Source organism: Bombina bombina, chromosome 6 (genome assembly GCF_027579735.1).
Source record: "Bombina bombina isolate aBomBom1 chromosome 6, aBomBom1.pri, whole genome shotgun sequence".
NCBI lineage: Eukaryota > Metazoa > Chordata > Amphibia > Anura > Bombinatoridae > Bombina > Bombina bombina.
This window is the reverse complement of record NC_069504.1, coordinates 987013585-987034381: the sequence shown is the minus strand read 5'-3', so window position 1 is coordinate 987034381 and position 20797 is coordinate 987013585. Positions and strand designations below refer to the sequence as shown.

At 41.1% G+C, this 20797-nt stretch overlaps 1 protein-coding gene across 3 annotated transcripts in view; it reads right to left on the bottom strand.

The window, feature by feature from the left end:
* Nucleotides 1-20797, bottom strand: part of TCOF1 (treacle ribosome biogenesis factor 1) — a 312533-nt gene that overhangs the window by 170461 nt on the left and 121275 nt on the right. For all 3 annotated transcript variants that reach the window (XM_053718654.1, XM_053718656.1, XM_053718655.1), the window contains exon 17: nt 10967-11158. In XM_053718654.1, coding sequence (XP_053574629.1) covers nt 10967-11158 — 192 coding nt within the window. The remainder of the gene's footprint in view (nt 1-10966; nt 11159-20797) is intronic.

The following is a 20797-nucleotide window of genomic DNA, read 5'->3' as shown; positions in this document are numbered from 1 at the left end:
ACTCCAAGAGTAACCTTTGGATTCACACCAATATAGGTATTTACGCCATATCTTATGGTAAATCTTTCTGGTAACAGGTTTCCTAGCCTGTATTAAGGTATCAATAACTGACTCAGAAAACCCACGTCTTGATAAAATCAAGCGTTCAATTTCCAAGCAGTCAGCTTCAGAGAAGTTAGATTTTGATGTTTGAAGGGACCCTGTATCAGAAGGTCCTGTTTCAGAGGTAGAGACCAAGGTGGACATGATGACATGTCCACCAGGTCTGCATACCAAGTCCTGCGTGGCCACGCAGGTGCTATTAGAATCACTGATGCTCTCTCTTGTTTGATTCTGGCAATCAATCGAGGAAGCAACGGGAAGGGTGGAAACACGTAAGCCATCCTGAAGTCCCAAGGTGCTGTCAGAGCATCTATCAGGACTGCTCCTGGATCCCTGGATCTGGACCCGTAACGAGGAAGCTTGGCGTTCTGTCGAGACGCCATGAGATCTAACTCTGGTTTGCCCCAACGTCGAAGTATTTGGGCAAAGACCTCCGGATGAAGTTCCCACTCCCCCGGATGAAAAGTCTGACGACTTAAGAAATCCGCCTCCCAGTTCTCCACTCCCGGGATGTGGATTGCTGACAGGTGGCAAGAGTGAGACTCTGCCCAGCGAATTATCTTTGATACTTCCATCATAGCTAGGGAGCTTCTTGTCCCTCCCTGATGGTTGATGTAAGCTACAGTCGTGATGTTGTCCGACTGAAACCTGATGAAGCCCCGAGTTGTCAACTGGGGCCAAGCCAGGAGGGCATTGAGAACTGCTCTCAATTCCAGAATGTTTATTGGCAGGAGACTCTCCTCCTGACTCCATTGTCCCTGAGCCTTCAGAGAATTCCAGACGGCACCCCAACCTAGAAGGCTGGCGTCTGTTGTTACAATTGTCCAGTCTGGTCTGCTGAATGGCATCCCCCTGGACAGATGTGGCCGAGAAAGCCACCATAGAAGAGAATTTCTGGTCTCTTGATCCAGATTCAGAGAAGGGGATAAGTCTGAGTAATCCCCATTCCACTGACTTAGCATGCACAGTTGCAGTGGTCTGAGGTGTAAGCGTGCAAAGGGTACTATGTCCATTGCCGCTACCATTAAGCCGATTACCTCCATGCATTGAGCCACTGACGGGTGTTGAATGGAATGAAGGGTGCGGCAAGCACTTTGAAGTCTTGTTAGCCTGTCCTCTGTCAGGTAAATCTTCATTTCTACAGAATCTATAAGAGTCCCCAGGAAGGGAACTCTTGTGAGTGGAACGAGTGAACTTTTCTTTTCGTTCACCTTCCATCCATGTGACCTTAGAAATGCCAGCACTAACTCTGTATGAGACTTGGCAGTTTGAAAGCTTGAAGCTTGTATCAGAATGTCGTCTAGGTATGGAGCTACCGAGATTCCCCGCGGTCTTAGTACCGCCAGAAGAGCACCCAGAACCTTTGTGAAGATTCTTGGAGCTGTAGCCAATCCGAATGGAAGAGCCACAAACTGGTAATGCCTGTCTAGGAAGGCAAACCTTAGGTACCGATAATGATCTTTGTGAATCGGTATGTGAAGGTAAGCATCTTTTAAATCTACAGTGGTCATGTACTGACCCTCTTGGATCATAGGTAAAATTGTCCGAATAGTCTCCATCTTGAACGATGGAACTCTTAGGAATTTGTTTAGGATCTTTAAGTCCAGGATTGGTCTGAAAGTTCCCTCTTTTTTGGGAACCACAAACAGATTTGAGTAAAACCCCTGTCCCTGTTCCGATCGTGGAACTGGATGGATTACTCCCATTAACAAGAGCTCTTGTACGCAGCGTAGAAACGCCTCTTTCTTTGTCTGGATTGTTGACAATCTTGACAGATGAAATCTCTCTCTTGGAGGAGAGTATTTGAAGTCCAGTAGGTATCCCTGAGATATTATCTCTAGCGCCCAGGGATCCTGAACATCTCTTGCCCAAGCCTGGGCGAAGAGAGAAAGTCTGCCCCCCACTAGATCCGATCCCGGATCGGGGGCCCTCAATTCATGCTGTTTTAGGGGCAGCAGCAGGTTTCCTAGTCTGCTTGCCCTTGTTCCAGGACTGGTTAGGTTTCCAGCCTTGTCTGTAGCGAGCAACAGCTCCTTCCTGTTTTGGTGCAGAGGAAGTTGATGCTGCTCCTGCTTTGAAATTACGAAAGGAACGAAAATTAGACTGTCTAGTCTTGGCTTTGGCTTTGTCCTGAGGCAGGGCATGGCCTTTACCTCCTGTAATGTCAGCGATAATCTCTTTCAACCCGGGCCCGAATAAGGTCTGCCCTTTGAAAGGTATATTAAGCAATTTAGACTTAGAAGTAACATCAGCTGACCAGGATTTTAGCCACAGCGCCCTGCGTGCCTGAATGGCGAATCCTGAATTTTTCGCCGTAAGTTTAGTAAGATGTACTACGGCCTCCGAAATGAATGAATTAGCTAGTTTAAGGACTCTAAGCCTGTCCGTAATGTCGTCCAGAGTAGCTGAACCAATGTTCTCTTCCAGAGACTCAATCCAGAATGCCGCTGCAGCCGTGATCGGCGCAATGCATGCAAGGGGTTGCAATATAAAACCTTGTTGAACAAACATTTTCTTAAGGTAACCCTCTAACTTTTTATCCATTGGATCTGAAAAAGCACAGCTATCCTCCACCGGGATAGTGGTACGCTTAGCTAAGGTAGAAACTGCTCCCTCCACCTTAGGGACCGTTTGCCATAAGTCCCTTGTGGTGGCGTCTATTGGAAACATTTTTCTAAATATCGGAGGGGGTGAGAACGGCACACCGGGTCTATCCCACACCTTAGTAACAATTTCAGTAAGTCTCTTAGGTATAGGAAAAACCTCAGTACTCGTCGGTACCGCAAAATATTTATCCAACCTACACATTTTCTCTGGTATTGCAACTGTGTTACAATCATTCAGAGCCGCTAACACCTCCCCTAGTAATACACGGAGGTTTTCCAGTTTAAATTTAAAATTTGAAATATCTGAATCCAGTCTGTTTGGATCAGAACCGTCACCCACAGAATGAAGTTCTCCGTCCTCATGTTCTGCCACCTGTGACGCAGTGTCTGACATGGCCCTAATATTATCAGCGCACTCTGTTCTCACCCCAGAGTGATCACGCTTACCTCTTAGTTCTGGTAATTTAGACAAAACCTCAGTCATAACAGTAGCCATATCCTGTAATGTGATTTGTAATGGCCGCCCAGATGTACTCGGCGCTACAATATCACGCACCTCCCTCTGAGCGGGAGATGTAGGTACTGACACGTGAGGCGAGTTAGTCGGCATAACTCTCCCCTCGTTGTTTGGTGAAATTTGTTCAATTTGTACAGATTGACTTTTATTTAAAGTAGCATCAATACAGTTAGTACATAAATTTCTATTGGGCTCCACTTTGGCATTGCAACAAATGACACAGGTATCATCCTCTGAATCAGACATGTTTAACACACTAGCAAATAAACTTGCAACTTGGAAATACAATTCAATTAGAATAATATTAAAACGTACTGTGCCTTTAAGAAGCACAGAAGATTTATGACAGTTGAAAATTAATAAATTGAAACAGTTATAGCCTCAATCCTTGTAAACAACACAACTTTAGCAAAGGTTTAATCCCATTAGCAAAGATAACAAATTCTGAAAGCAGGAAACAAATAACAGAATAAACGTTTTTTATCTCAGTCAAACTATAATTCTCACAGCTCTGCTGAGAGAAATTACCTCCCTCAAAATAAGTTTTGAAGACCCCTGAGCTCTGTAGAGATGAACCGGATCATGCAGGGAATACAATGAGTTGCTGACTGAAATATTTGATGCGTAGTGAAAGCGCCAAAAAACGGCCCCTCCCCCTCACACACAGCAGTGAGGGAGAACAGAAACTGTCAGAAAACAGATTAAGCAACTGCCAAGTGGAAAAATAGTGCCCAAACATTTATTCACTCAGTACCTCAGCAAATGAAAACGATTTTACATTCCAGCAAAAACGTTAAACATAATCTCTAGTTATTAAACAGCTTTATGTATTTCATACAGTGTAATTCTAGTGAAGTACCATTCCCCAGAATACTGAAGTGTAAAGTATACATACATGACATTATATCGGTATGGCAGGATTTTCTCATCAATTCCATTGTCAGAAAATAAAAACTGCTACATACCTCTATGCAGATTCATCTGCCCGCTGTCCCCTGATCTGAAGTTTACCTCTCCTCAGATGGCCGAGAAACAGCAATATGATCTTAACTACTCCGGCTAAAATCATAACAAAAACTCTGGTAGATTCTTCTTCAAACTCTGCCAGAGAGATAATAACACACTCCGGTGCTATTTTAAAATAACAAACTTTTGATTGAAGATATAAAACTAAGTATAATCACCATAGTCCTCTCACACATCCTATCTAGTCGTTGGGTGCAAGAGAATGACTGGGAGTGACGTAGAGGGGAGGAGCTATATGCAGCTCTGCTGGGTGAATCCTCTTGCACTTCCTGTTGGGGAGGAGTAATATCCCAGAAGTAATGATGACCCGTGGACTGATCACACTTAACAGAAGAAATCAGGGTTATGCAGCAGTACCGAAAGATTAAATCACTCATTATTGAAGGTACACAAGTTCTATTATTCCAGGACTTCTCTACTGATACGTCGGCTAGAAGAAGAGAAATGTCACCATATTGCTCTGCCCTTATTAAAGCAGGTATAAAGGCTAGCCTCAGGTATCCAGCAAGAATAGCTATAGAAAATCTGCTAAATACCCCAGAAGAAGCTAAGACATACTGTAAAACAAAGAATATTAAGGTATAACCAGGTAAATATATCAGCACAGTTAGGATTAAGATAGCAAAGAGATATGTAATGAGTGGCAGTGAAGGAAAACTACCAGCTTGCATAGATATAGTTAGCTTGGGTAGTGAATGGATGCAGGTTTTATTTGTTATATGTTGTGGTTTTCCCCCTTTTTTCCCTTTCTTTCTCCGCTCTCCCCCCTTTTTTTTTTTTCTTTTCTCTTCTTCTTCCCCGCCTACCCCCGGGTACCCCTCTAGAGGCGGGCTGGCCTAAATAGTAAGATAACCATAATTCTTAGATGAGTAGAAATTTAAATTTTATCTCTTGGAATGTTGGAGGTGTGTCATCTCCAGCAAAGCGCAAAGGTATTTTAAAATCAATTAAGAAACTAGATCCAGATATAATACTTTTACAGGAACTGCACCTAAAGGAAGACGAGATAGCAAAACTTAGAGCGAATTGGGTGAATGAAATAATAGCAACACCATGCACACACAGAAAGCGGGGGGTCGCAATTATATTCAGTAAAAGGATTACATATAAAGTAATAAGTAAAGAAATTGATACAGCCGGCAGATTTTTGATTGTTCAAATCGAAACATCACACAAAATATGGACAATCTGCAACGTTTATGGGCCTAATGAATTTGATAGGGAATTCTGGGGCAGTATCAAACAAAAATTAATTCCTTATTTAGGGCAGAATATAATATTAGCAGGGGACTTCAACATGGTGCTACATCCTGAAATAGACAGGTTCCGACAAAAGAGTGCTTCAAAATATAGGAAGGAGGCTAAATTTTTTAGAGAATTTTGTGCATCACTAAAATTAAAAGATATCTGGAGAACACAACATCCAGACATGAGAGAATATTCCTGTGAATCGAAATCACATAGGAACTTTTCTAGAATTTACCTCTTTTTAATAGAGGAGCATTTACTGAAGATAGATATTATATCTCAGATATATGATTTTACATTATCAGATCATGCAATTATTAGTATCAACTTTAAACTGAATGTGCAGGAAGGGCCGCAGGCGAATACATTCAGCTTCCCAGGATATATGATAAATAATAGTCATTTCTGCAACTGGTTAAAAGGGAGATGGAGAGAATATCAAAACTTGAATAATACATACAGTCATAAGATAGAAATATTCTGGGAAGCAGGGAAAGCGGTCTTAAGAGGGGATATTAAGAATTATATGGTAAAACTCAAGAGGAAACAGCTAGCTAGAGAGACCCAATTATCTAATCAGCTGCGAAATACATATAGAAATTATATAAATAACCCCTGCAATAATACATGGAATAAGTATACACAGGCTAAAGCAGAACGGGAGGCCTTTTTAAATAATAAATGGGCACTGGAAGATATTAAATCCAGAAGCTATTTCCAGGGGTTTCAAGGAATTTCGGCCAAACATTTGGTTAAAATTAGAAAATTTAGGAAGAATAGGAACATGATCTCTTTAATAAAATATAAAAATGAGACCTATACAAAAGCCTCAGAAATTAGAGAAGCATTTTTTAAGTATTACCAGACTATATACTCTCAGGGAACAATAGACAACACGGCAAAACAGAATTTTTGGAAGAAAATTAAATTACCGAAAATTACTAAAGACGCATTGGACAAACTAAACTTAGAAATAACTACAGCAGAGGTAATTACGGCCATAGAGAAGACTAAAGCAGGGAAAGCCCCAGGTTCGGATGGACTTTCTGCAGAGTGTTATAAAATAATGAAATTGGAAGTGGCAGAAACATTAGGTAGCTTGTTCAACAAGTATTATATACAGAATAATAAACATTCACTATATTTTACAGACTCAATAGTTTCATTAATTTACAAGAAAGGGAAACCTCCAGAGGATATGGGTTCATATAGACCCATATCCCTTCTTAATCAAGACTATAAAATATTCATGTCCATCATAGCAAATAGACTGAAGATGGTTATCGGAGATTTAATCAGCCCGGACCAGACAGGTTTTATGCCTTCTAGGAACCCAGCAAAAAACATGCGTAGAGTCCTTACTTTACTTGATTACTATTACAATAAAATTCACAGAATAGGCTCTCACTCTTTGCCAGACATGGCCTTGATAACGATAGACGCAGAGAAGGCGTTTGATTCCATTATATGGGACCATATGCTTACTTCTCTTGCCCAATTTGGATTCCAGGGTAACTTTGTTGATACAATTAAACTAATATATAAGGAACCTAGGTCACAACTTTTAGTTAACGGGGAACTATCGTCATATATAACTCTGCAGAGAGGAACCCGGCAGGGGTGCCCATTATCCCCCTTACTTTTTAACCTCGCGCTCGAACCATTGGCTGTACTTCTCAGGAAAGAAATGGAGGGTATTAAGTTGGGCAAGCAGAATATAGTCATAACATTATATGCTGATGACATTATGCTTTTTATTAAAGACTCCAGTATAAATATTCCAAAAAGTATGGAGATAATTATGCATTTTAGTAAGTTCACTGGATACAAGATTAATGCTCAGAAATCTGAGATCTTATGGATCAACAAAAATAAATATAGCTATACTCTTCACCCTTTCAGGGAGGTAGATAATATAAATTATCTCGGGATATTCATAGGTAGAGACCCAGGGGAATGGTATGGCCTAAATTATACTAAAATGTTTGCGAACCTAGAGGCTGAATTCCAAAAGTGGAACATACTTTATCTTTCTCTCTCAGGAAAAATTATGTTGATTAAAACAATCCTGTTCCCTCGGATCTTATTTTTACTACAAAATTTACCTCTGATTATTCTTAAAAAGGATATAGTTCTATATAATAGAGCATGCACATCATTTATCTGGGGTAATAAGAAATCACGCCTGTCAATTGAGAAATTGTCTATTCCTAAAAAATTTGGTGGCATGGCGTTACCAAATTTAAGATACTATAATTGGGTTACGTTGGCTAAATACGGTGCAGACTGGCTGACGGAAGCACAGTATGTCACATATTTTGACATTGAGTCTGATTTAATTGCACCCTTTAGTCTGAAAGCAGTTCTGCATCATGTACATGCCAAACTACCCTCTAATATTAAACAATTAATTACATTTTCAAATATTATATTAGCCTGGCAGAAATACTGTAGGATGATGGGAGTAGACTTCCAGAAATCCCGGTTTCTACCCATTATTGGGACCCCGCATTTTCCCCAGGTATATATAATGGGGTATTCAAAGAATGGCATATTAAAGGTATTACATATTTCTCGCAGCTTCTTAGGTTGGATAGTAATATAATTCAAATGTATAGCGTGATATCAGATAAATATAATCTTCCTTCAAATAATTTCTTTGCCTACCTCCAGGCCAGAAGTTTCATATCATCATTAATGTGTTCAGACACACAAAATTGGAGTTTACATGAGATAGAGCCAGGTCTCAAATTATACAAAGCTGGTGTTGGATCAATTACTTTCTGGTATGAGGCCATATATTCTAAATTGGGGGATATACATCTATCTCGAATTAAAGAGACCTTCCAAAGATATTTCACTAATTTACAAGAATCTGATATAAAGAAAAGTCTAAGTCTATGTGAGGCAACTACAACCAAGATTGGTTGGAGGGAAGTTCACATGAAACTATTAAATAATTTTTATTTAACACCAGAAAGAATGAATAAATGGGCGCGTGACGAGCCAAGATATAGGTGCTTTAAATGCTGTGCTGATAAGGCAGATATGTTGCACTGCCTCTGGTCATGCCCCAAGATTAGACAATTCTGGGGGAAATTTAATTTTTGGTTGAATAGATATTTGCAGCATAGCTGCGAACTCACCCCCAGAAAGATTTTTTTTTTTGTGCCATGATCAGACATGTTTCGGGGATCAACAGTTGATTAATGCCGTTATCCTAGCGGCCCGTATGTTAGTTTTCAAGAAATGGAAGTTAGTAAGTGCCCCGAGTATAGCTGAACTCGCAAGTGCAATAAGATTGCAAATGAGGATAGAACTATATGACAAAAAATTAGTATCAGAGAAACATCTCAAGAGATATTTCGTGAAATGGTTAAAGATAATTCAAAAGTGGCCTTTGGCATCACAGAAACAATTCATCGCCCCTCTAACAAATTCTACAGCGTTCCTTTCACTGATCGTGGGAGAGATTCTCCCACAGCAGTGGATAGAAGATCAAAATAGGTGAAGTGAGAATGGTCAGCGGGGCTGAGGAGGGGTCCCGGGGGTATGGCAGGGGTCAATCCATTAATTGTTTCCCCCCTCTTCTTTTTTTTTTTTTTTTTCCTTCTCGTCTATCTGTTCGTTTGTTTTGTCTTATCCCCATTTGGTTATTTGATTTTCCTTTTTCCTAGAAATAATACAAAATGTGAAGTACTAGAAGGCAGAATATGAAAGTTGAAAGCTGTCTTTAGATAAATGATTATCTTTTTTCTGTCATATTTAATTTCATAAAACATGTTTTCATAATGTTACATATATAATCAGATATAATGATGAATATTATGATTTTTTATGTACGAAATGATGTACTTCACTAATAAAATATTTAAAAAAAAAAAACAAAAAAAACTGCGCAGCTCAAAAATTAACCTGTATGTTCCACAATAGCCTATGAGCCCCAAGCGTTTCTTCACATAAGCAGACAGAATCACATAAACATGATTAAAATCCCCACTGTTCAAAAGATACCCCTCAGGAGATATTTACCCTTGATTCCAATAAAGATAAAGGAGTCCCACTGAGACCCTTTTTGACTTCTAATATTACTTCTAACATTAATATGCATGAATTGAAACAATCTTACCGGAATCTATACCGTGGAACAGCAACACGGTGCCAGAAGAAAAAACAAAATAAATTTAGGTCCGCCCAACGGAGAACCGGGCGGGAGCCGTGGACTCTCCTCGTAAAAATGGAAATTAAATAATCAGGTAAGCATAATTTATGTTTTCCATCTAATACTAGGAGAGTCCACGGCTTCATTCATTACTTGTGGGAAACAAATGCCAAAGCTCTAGAGGAACTGAATTCTGAGGGCACCACAGCCTGCAAAACCTTTCTCCTGTGACAAAAGGCAAAGAATGACTGGGGGATGAGGGGGTAGGGGAGGTATTTAAGCCTTTGGCTGGGGTGTCTTTGCCTCCTTCTGGTGGCCAGATTCTGTATTTCCCACAAGTAATGAATGAAGCCGTGGACTCTCCTTGTATTAGATGGAAAAGTCAAAATTAAACTTGCATTATGCAGATAGAGCATGCCATTTAAAGACAATTTTAAAAATTCACTTCTATTTTTAAAATGTGCTTAGTTCATTTGGTATCCCTTGTTGAAAAAGAATTTGCACATATCCCACACTAGTGGCAGATAGCTGCTGATTGGTGCCTGCACACATTTGTCTCTTGTGACTGGCTAATTAGAGCTGTTCATCTAGCTGCCAGTAGTGCAATGCTGTTCCTTCAACAAATGATAACATGAGAATGAAGCACATTTTATAAAATAAGTAAATTGGAAAGTTGTTTAAAATTGTATGTTTTATACAAATCATAAAACAATATGTTGGGGGGGGGGGTTCCTGTCCCTTTAACATGCAGAGCTGAAGAGGTTTTATGTGAAAAACTAGCAAAAGAAAGAACATCTTATGTTGCTATCATCAGATCTAACACTTCCAAACACAGAGTTTATGTAATATTGGATTGGAAAATAAAGAGGTACACAAGCTATCTTAAACTAGTTTGATCCATTAAGAAGAGTCTTAAAAATGGAGTCAATGAATTTTAGGTAAAGAACCCCTGGTTTGAGAAGAGAACTCCTTGGAACTCAAAGAAACGACAAAAGTTTATTTGTATGAGATACAGTTAAAAGTAAAGATGGATCACAAACCAAGATATCATCCAAGTATGGAGCCACCAAAATACTCTTGGAGTTTTGGGAATCGTTGCCTCCTCCTAGTGGCCAAGATTTGAATTCTAGGTGTAATGGATTGTGGACTCTCACCACCTTATGAAAGAAAAAGTTAAATGAATACATCCAGACAGTAATCACTCCAGGAAAATAAACACCAAGAAAAACACTTGTGAAGTTTATGATTACTTATTTTCTAGGGGCACCTAAAAACATCTGAAATTCTTTGTCAGTTACGTTTTACCTTTGCATTTGGCTCCTCGTCACTGTCTGATGAGCCACTGCTCTCAGAGCTATCAGCCGCAGGTTTCTGCACAGATGCCACTGGTGTCTTGGCTGGGCTGGCGGCCTTTACAGACTTGGCCAGCAGTGGTGTAGATGCCCCTGATGACTTGATGGGTAGTTTGCTCTTACCCTGGGATGATGGAGGAGGAATCTGTACAGAAAGAAAAGGCTACATGAATACATAGAGAGAGTAATTAATCCAGGAAAATAAAACATTTTAACTCAGATTACAAATGGAGCACTACTGATAAAGCAGGGTGCACCATAAATTTTGCGGAATATTGCACAACCCTATACTTCAATGGATAGAGCGTCTGCTCTAAACATCACATAAACATATAACAAATTGCGAGATTGCAACACATAACAGCGTATATATTTACTCAACTCTAACCTTATTTAGATGTTTTTTTCAATTTGTTAAAAGTTTTTGTAGAGTCCCCTTTAGCTTAACATACATATATCTATCATTCAGAATATTGTAAGCTTTCCCAATGTAATCCTCTCTGCCTTGGATTACAATACTACCACCTTTGTCCACCTCTCTTAAAAACTATTAAATTGTCCCTTGATAGCTTTTTTTCTCATATATAATCAAATTTATCTTGGCATTACCACTATCATTAAAAGGTGTCACACAAATGAAGTCTCTTTCTGCTAAAGGAATACCAGAAAATGGTTTCATTGTAACCAACAAAAAAAATACTAATTTAGGTTAAAAATTGTAATTCTTGTATTCCTTTTTTAATTCTCAAGTTCTGGTGTTTTGAGAATGGACGAAGTATATTCATCTAAACCATTTTCCCAGCTTACTTTTCCATACCTTTCAGATTCTAAGGCTAATAAATCTACTAAAGAGTTAACCTTAAACACTAAATAAATGCTACACAGAATGATGCATTCAAAGAAAAGATTAGTCTATAAAACAATGGGAGCTGCCATGTTGTAACTTAGGTTACTTTCTCTCCTGTGGCCAATTTGGGACAGTTTTAATAAGTCACTAGCGTGTGCAGCAAATGGCTGTGTGGAATATAACATTGTTCTGCACTTCCATTTCCAACAGGAACAGAAGCGCTCAGAATTTCAGAATGGAATTACAGGAAAAGGGGACAAAATAAATAATGAAAGTATATTGCAGAGTTTTTATTCTATATACAATTTATCATTTTATATTACCATCTCAAAGTGTTTAAAGGGACACTAAGCCCAATTTTTTTCTTTCATGATTCAGATATTTACTCCTATTATCAATTTCTCTTTGTTCTCTTGCTATCTTTATTTAAAAAGCAGGAATGTGATGCATAGGAGCCGGCCCATTTTTGGTTGAGAACCTGGGTTATGCTTGCTTATTGGTGGGTAAATGTAAGCCTCCAATAAGCAAGGGCTATCCATGGTGCTGAACCTAAAATGAGCTGGCTGCTAAGATTTACATTCCTGCTTTTAAAATAAAGATAGCAAGAGAACAAAGAAAAATTGATAATAGGAGTAAATAAGAAAGTTGCTTAAAATTTCATGCTCTATCTGAATCGAGAAAAAAAAAAACAAAATTTATGCTTACCTGATAAATTTCTTTCTTTTGCGATGTACAGAGTCCACGGATTCATCCTTACTTGTGGGATATTATCTTTCCTAACAGGAAGTGGCAAAGAGAGCACCACAGCAGAGCTGTCTATATAGCTCCCCCCTTAACTCCATCCCCCAGTCATTCGACCGAAGGCCAAGGAAGAAAAAGGAGAAACTATAAGGTGCAGAGGTGACTGAAGTAATAAATGATGTACCGAGTCCACGGATTCATCCTTACTTGTGGGATACCAATACCAAAGCTTTAGGACACGGATGAAGGGAGGAACAAGACAGAAACCTAAACGGAAGGCACCACTGCTTGCAAAACCTCTCTCCCAAAAATAGCCTCTGAAGAAGCAAAAGTATCAAATTTGTAAAATTTTGAAAAGGTATGAAGCGAAGACCAAGTCGCAGCCTTACAAATCTGTTCAACAGAAGCATCATTTTTAAAAGCCCATGTGGAAGCTACCGCTCTAGTAGAATGAGCTGTAATCCTTTCAGGAGGCTGCTGTCCAGCAGTCTCATAAGCCAAACGGAAAGAGAAGTTGCCGTAGCCTTTTGACCCCTACGCTTTCCAGAATAGACAACAAACAAAGAAGATGTTTGACGAAAATCTTTGGTTGCCTGCAAATAAAATTTCAAAGCACGAACCACGTCCAAGTTGTGCAACAGACGTTCCTTCTTGTAAGAAGGATTAGGACACAAAGAAGGAACAACAATTTCCTGATTGATATAGCTGTTAGTAACAACCTTAGGTAGGAACCCAGGCTTAGTACGCAAAACCACCTTATCAGCATGGAACACAAGATAAGGTGAGTCACATTGTAATGCAGATAGTTCAGAAACTCTTCGAGCTGAAGAGATAGCAACTAGGAACAAAACTTTACAAGATAAAAGCTTAAAGGGACATGAAACCCACATTTTTTCTTTCATGATTTAGAAAGAGAATTAAATTTTAAACATCTTTCTAATTTACTTCTATTATCTAATTTAATTTATTCTCTTGATATTCTTTGCTGAAAAGCATATCTAGATATGCTCAGTAGTTGCTGAGTGAGCCTCTGCCCATCGGATTATCCTTGAGACCTCTATCATCGCTAAGGAACTCTTTGTTCCACCCTGATGATTGATATAAGCCACAGTCGTGATGTTGTCCGACTGAAACCTGATGAATCTGGCCGAAGCCAGCTGAGGCCATGTCTGGAGAGCATTGAATATCGCTCTTAATTCCAGAATATTTATCGGTAGGAGAGCCTCCTCCCGAGTCCACAAACCCTGAGCTTTCAGGGAATTCCAGACTGCACCCCAGCCCAGAAGGCTGGCGTCTGTCGTCACTATAACCCATTCTGGCCTGCGGAAACACATTCCCTGGGACAGATGATCCTGTGACAACCACCAAAGAAGAGAGTCTCTGGTCTCTTGATCCAGATTTATCTGAGGAGATAAATTCGCATAATCCCCATTCCACTGATTGAGCATGCATAGTTGCAGTGGTCTGAGATGCAAGCAAGAAAACGGAACTATGTCCATTGCCGCTACCATTAGACCGATTACCTCCATACACTGAGCCACTGACAGCCGAGGAATGGAGTGAAGAGCTCGGCAGGTGGACAAAATCTTTGATTTTCTGACCTCCGTCAGAAATATTTTCATGTCCACTGAGTCTATCAGAGTCCCTAGAAATGAAACTCTTGTGAGGGGGGAAAGAGAACTCTTTTTTTACGTTCACCTTCCACCCGTGAGATCTTAGAAAGGCCAACACTAAGTCCGTGTGAGACTTGGCTAGTTGGAAGGACGACGCTTGAATTAGAATGTCGTCTAGATAAGGCGCCACTGCTATGCCCCGTGGCCTTAGAACCGCCAGAAGGGACCCTAGCACCTTCGTGAAGATTTGTGGCGCCGTGGCCAACCCGAAAGGAAGAGCCACAAACTGATAATGCTTGTCCAGAAAGGCGAACCTGAGGAACTGGTGATGATCTTTGTGGATAGAAATGTGTAGATACGCATCCTTTAACCCCTTAGTGACCAGAGCACTTTTCCATTTTCTGTCCGTTTGGGACCAAGGCTATTTTTACATTTCTGCGGTGTTTGTGTTTAGCTGAAATTTTCCTCTTACTCATTTACTGTACCCACACATATTATATACCGTTTTTCTCGCCATTAAATGGACTTTCTAAAAATACCATTATTTTCATCATATCTTATCATTTACTATAAAAATTTTTTATAAAATATGAGGAAAAATGGAAAAAAACATACTTTTTCTAACTTTGAACCCCAAAATCTGTTACATATCTACAACCACCAAAAAACACCCATGCTAAATAGTTTCTAAATTTTGTCCTGAGTTTAGAAATACCCACTGTTTACATCTTCTTTGCTTTTTTTGTAACTTATAGGGCCATAAATACAAGTAGCACTTTGCTATTTTCAAACCATTTTTTTCAAAATTAACACTAGTTACATTAGAACACTAATATCTTTCAGGAATCCCTGAATATCCATTGACATGTAAATTTTTTTTTTTAGAAGACATCCCAAAGTATTGATCTAGGCCCATTTTGGTATATTTCATGCCACCATTTCACCGCCAAATGCGATCAAATACAAAAAATCGTTCACTTTTTCACAAATTGTTTCTCACTGAAATTATTTACAAACTGCTTGTGCAATTATGGCATAAATGGTTGTAAATTCTTCTCTGGGATCCCCTTTGTTCAGAAATAGCAGACATATATGGTTTTGGCATTGCTTTTTGGTAATTAGAAGGCCGCTAAATGCCACTGCGCACCACACGTGTATTATGCCCAGCAGTGAAGGGGTTAATTAGGGAGCATGTAAGGAGCTTTTTGGGGTAATTTTAGCTTTAGTGTAGTGTAGTAGACAACCCCAAGTATTGATCTAGGCACATTTTGGTATATTTCATGCCACCATTTCACCGCCAAATGCGATCAAATTAAAAAAAACGTAAAATGTTTCACAATTTTAGGTTTCTCACTGAAATCATTTACAAACAGTTTGTGCAATTATGGCACAAATGGTTGTAAATGCTTCTCTGGGATCCCCTTTGTTCAGAAATAGTAGACATATATGACTTTGGCGTTGCTTTTTGGTAATTAGAATGCTGCTAAATGGCGCTGTGCATCACACGTGTATTATGGCTAGCAGTGAAGGGGTTAATTAGGTAGCTTGTAGGGAGCTTGCAGGGTTAATTTTAGCTTAAGTGTAGAGATCAGCCTCCCACCTGAAACATCAGACCCCCTGATCCCACCCAAAGATCTCTCTTCCCTCCCCTACCCCACAAATGTCCCCGCCATCTTAAGTACTGGCAGAAACTCTGCCAGTACTAAAATAAAAGGTATATTTGGGCTTTTTTGTGCATTTTTTTTAGCATATTTACATATGCTTCTGTGTAGGATCCCCCTTAGCCCCCAACCTCACTGATCCCCCACCAAACAGCTCTCTAACCCTCGCCCTCTGACTTAATGTGCGCCATCTTGTGTACTGGCAGCTGTCTGCCAGTACCCAGTTTAGTGAAAAATATGCTTTTTTTTTTTTTTTTTTTTTTTTTAAAATGTCCCTTTTCTGTAGTGTAGCTTTCCCCCCCCAAGACCAACTCCCCACCCCTTCCAGATCCCTTAGATGCTTTAAAAAAAAGTAAATTTCATTTTTTTTTACACTTTTCTTTTAACTTTTTTTTCTGTAGTGTAGTGGTTCCCACCCGCCCCGTGCATGCGCCCGCCCGCCACCCCCATGCACGCACGCGCCCCCGTCGGCTCCGCCTCCGATCCCGCCCCCCCTCCACCTTACACAGCTCACCGATGGCCGCCCACCCGCCTCCCAAGTCGGCTCCCACCCACCAACGATACCGGCCATCGATGTCCGGTGCAGAGAGGGCCACAGAGTGGCTCTCTCTGCATCGGATGGCCAGAAAGTGTGTTATTGCAGGATGCCTCGATATCGAGGCATCACTGCAATAACCGGAAAGCAGCTGGAAGCGAGCAGGATCGCTTCTAGCTGCTTTCCACACCGAGGACGTGCAGGGTATGTCCTTGGTCGTTAACTGAAATCCTTTAGAGGACGTACCCTGCACGTCCTCAGTCGTTAAGGGGTTAAGTCCACGGTGGTCATATATTGACCCTCCTGGATCAATGGTAAGATAGTCCGAATGGTCTCCATCTTGAAAGATGGGACTCTTAGGAATTGGTTTAGGATCTTGAAATCCAGAATTGGTCTGAAGGTTCCCTCCTTTTTGGGAACTATAAATAGACTGGAGTAGAACCCCTGACCCTGTTCTGCTTTTGGAACTGGGCAGATCACTCATGGTAAAAAGGTTTTTCTACACAACGTAAGAACGCCTCTCTTTTTGTCGGGTTTACAGACAATTGAGAAAGATGGAACCACCCCCTTGGTGGGGAATCCTTGAAATCTAGAAGGTATCCCTGGGTTACAATTTCTACTGCCCAGGAATCCTGAACGTCTCTTGCCTAGGCCTGAGCAAAGAGAGAGAATCTGCCCCCTACTAGATCCGGTCCCGGATCGGGGGCTACCCCTTCATGCTGACTTAGTGGCAGCAGCAGGCTTTTTGGCCTATTTACCCTTGTTCCAAGCCTGATTAGGTCTCCAGGTTGGCTTGGATTGAGCAAAGTTCCCCTCTTGCTTTGCAGCAGAGGAAGAGGAAGTGGGACCACTCTTCGAAAGGAACGAAAATTATTTTGTTTGGTCCTTGTCTTATTTGACTTATCCTGAGGGAGGGTATGACCCTTCCCTCCAGTAATGTCTGAAATGATCTCTTTCAGTGCAGGCCCGAATAGGGTCTTACCTTTGAAAGGGATGGACAAAAGCTTAGATTTAGATGACACATCAGCTGACCAGGACTTAAGCCATAACGCTCTACACGCTAAAATGGCAAAAAACAGAATTTATGTTTACCTGATAAATTACTTTCTCCAACGGTGTGTCCGGTCCACGGCGTCATCCTTACTTGTGGGATATTCTCTTCCCCAACAGGAAATGGCAAAGAGCCCAGCAAAGCTGGTCACATGATCCCTCCTAGGCTCCGCCTTCCCCAGTCATTCGACCGACGTAAGGAGGAATATTTGCATAGGAGAAACCATATGATACCGTGGTGACTGTAGTTAAAGAAAATAAATTATCAGACCTGATTAAAAAAACCAGGGCGGGCCGTGGACCGGACACACCGTTGGAGAAAGTAATTTATCAGGTAAACATAAATTCTGTTTTCTCCAACATAGGTGTGTCCGGTCCACGGCGTCATCCTTACTTGTGGGAACCAATACCAAAGCTTTAGGACACGGATGAAGGGAGGGAGCAAATCAGGTCACCTAGATGGAAGGCACCACGGCTTGCAAAACCTTTCTCCCAAAAATAGCCTCAGAAGAAGCAAAAGTATCAAACTTGTAAAATTTAGTAAAAGTGTGCAGTGAAGACCAAGTCGCTGCCTTACATATCTGATCAACAGAAGCCTCGTTCTTGAAGGCCCATGTGGAAGCCACAGCCCTAGTGGAATGAGCTGTGATTCTTTCAGGAGGCTGCCGTCCGGCAGTCTCGTAAGCCAATCTGATGATGCTTTTAATCCAAAAAGAGAGAGAGGTAGAAGTTGCTTTTTGACCTCTCCTTTTACCAGAATAAACAACAAACAAGGAAGATGTTTGTCTAAAATCCTTTGTAGCATCTAAATAGAATTTTAGAGCACGAACAACATCCAAATTGTGCAACAAACGTTCCTTCTTTGAAACTGGATTCGGACACAAAGAAGGCACGACTATCTCCTGGTTAATGTTTTTGTTAGAAACAACTTTCGGAAGAAAACCAGGTTTAGTACGTAAAACTACCTTATCTGCATGGAACACCAGATAAGGAGGAGAACACTGCAGAGCAGATAATTCTGAAACTCTTCTAGCAGAAGAAATTGCAACCAAAAACAAAACTTTCCAAGATAATAACTTAATATCAACGGAATGTAAGGGTTCAAACGGAACCCCCTGAAGAACTGAAATAACTAAATTGAGACTCCAAGGAGGAGTCAAAGGTTTGTAAACAGGCTTGATTCTAACCAGAGCCTGAACAAAGGCTTGAACATCTGGCACAGCCGCCAGCTTTTTGTGAAGTAACACAGACAAGGCAGAAATCTGTCCCTTCAAGGAACTTGCAGATAATCCTTTCTCCAAACCTTCTTGAAGAAAGGATAGAATCTTAGGAATTTTTACCTTGTCCCAAGGGAATCCTTTAGATTCACACCAACAGATATATTTTTTCCATATTTTGTGGTAAATTCTTCTAGTTACAGGCTTTCTGGCCTGAACAAGAGTATCAATGACAGAATCTGAGAACCCTCGCTTTGATAAGATCAAGCGTTCAATCTCCAAGCAGTCAGTTGGAGTGAGACCAGATTCGGATGTTCGAACGGACCTTGAACAAGAAGGTCTCGTCTCAAAGGTAGCTTCCATGGTGGAGCCGATGACATATTCACCAGGTCTGCATACCAAGTCCTGCGTGGCCACGCAGGAGCTATCAAGATCACCGATGCCCTCTCCTGATTGATCCTGGCTACCAGCCTGGGGATGAGAGGAAACGGCGGGAATACATAAGCTAGTTTGAAGGTCCAAGGTGCTACTAGTGCATCTACTAGAGTCGCCTTGGGATCCCTGGATCTGGACCCGTAGCAAGGAACCTTGAAGTTCTGACGAGAGGCCATCAGATCCATGTCTGGTATGCCCCACAATTGAGTAATTTGGGCAAAGATTTCCGGATGGAGTTCCCACTCCCCCGGATGAAATGTCTGACGACTCAGAAAATCCGCTTCCCAATTTTCCACTCCTGGGATGTGGATTGCAGACAAGTGGCAGGAGTGAGTCTCCGCCCATTGAATGATTTTGGTCACTTCTTCCATCGCCAGGGAACTCCTTGTTCCCCCCTGATGGTTGATGTACGCAACAGTCGTCATGTTGTCTGATTGAAACCGTATGAACTTGGCCTTTGCTAGCTGAGGCCAAGCCTTGAGAGCATTGAATATCGCTCTCAGTTCCAGAATATTTATAAGGAGAAGAGATTCTTCCCGAGACCAAAGACCCTGAGCTTTCAGGGGTCCCCAGACCGCGCCCCAGCCCACCAGACTGGCGTCGGTCGTGACAATGACCCACTCTGGTCTGCGGAAGCTCATCCCCTGTGACAGGTTGTCCAGGGACAGCCACCAACGGAGTGAATCTCTGGTCCTCTGATCTACTTGTATCGTCGGAGACAAGTCTGTATAGTCCCCATTCCACTGACTGAGCATGCACAGTTGTAATGGTCTTAGATGAATTCGCGCAAAAGGAACTATATCCATTGCCGCTACCATCAAACCTATTACTTCCATGCACTGCGCTATGGAAGGAAGAGGAACAGAATGAAGTATTTGACAAGAGTTTAGAAGTTTTGATTTTCCGGCCTCTGTCAGAAAAATCCTCATTTCTAAGGAGTCTATTATTGTTCCCAAGAAGGGAACCCTTGTTGACGGAGATAGAGAACTTTTTTCTACGTTCACTTTCCACCCGTGAGATCTGAGAAAGGCCAGGACAATGTCCGTGTGAGCCTTTGCTTGAGGAAGGGACGACGCTTGAATCAGAATGTCGTCCAAGTAAGGTACTACTGCAATGCCCCTTGGTCTTAGCACCGCTAGAAGGGACCCTAGTACCTTTGTGAAAATTCTTGGAGCAGTGGCTAATCCGAACGGAAGTGCCACAAACTGGTAATGCTTGTCCAGGAATGCGAACCTTAGGAACCGATGATGTTCCTTGTGGATAGGAATATGTAGATACGCATCCTTTAAATCCACCGTGGTCATGAATTGACCTTCCTGGATGGAAGGAAGAATTGTTCGAATGGTTTCCATTTTGAACGATGGAACCTTGAGAAACTTGTTTAGGATCTTGAGATCTAAGATTGGTCTGAATGTTCCCTCTTTTTTGGGAACTACGAACAGATTGGAGTAGAACCCCATCCCTTGTTCTCCTAATGGAACGGGATGAATCACTCCCATTTTTAACAGGTCTTCTACACAATGTAAGAATGCCTGTTTTTTTATGTGGTCTGAAGACAATTGAGACCTGTGGAACCTCCCCCTTGGGGGAGGCCCCTTGAATTCCAGAAGATAACCTTGGGAGACTATTTCTAGTGCCCAAGGATCCAGAACATCTCTTGCCCAAGCCTGAGCGAAGAGAGAGAG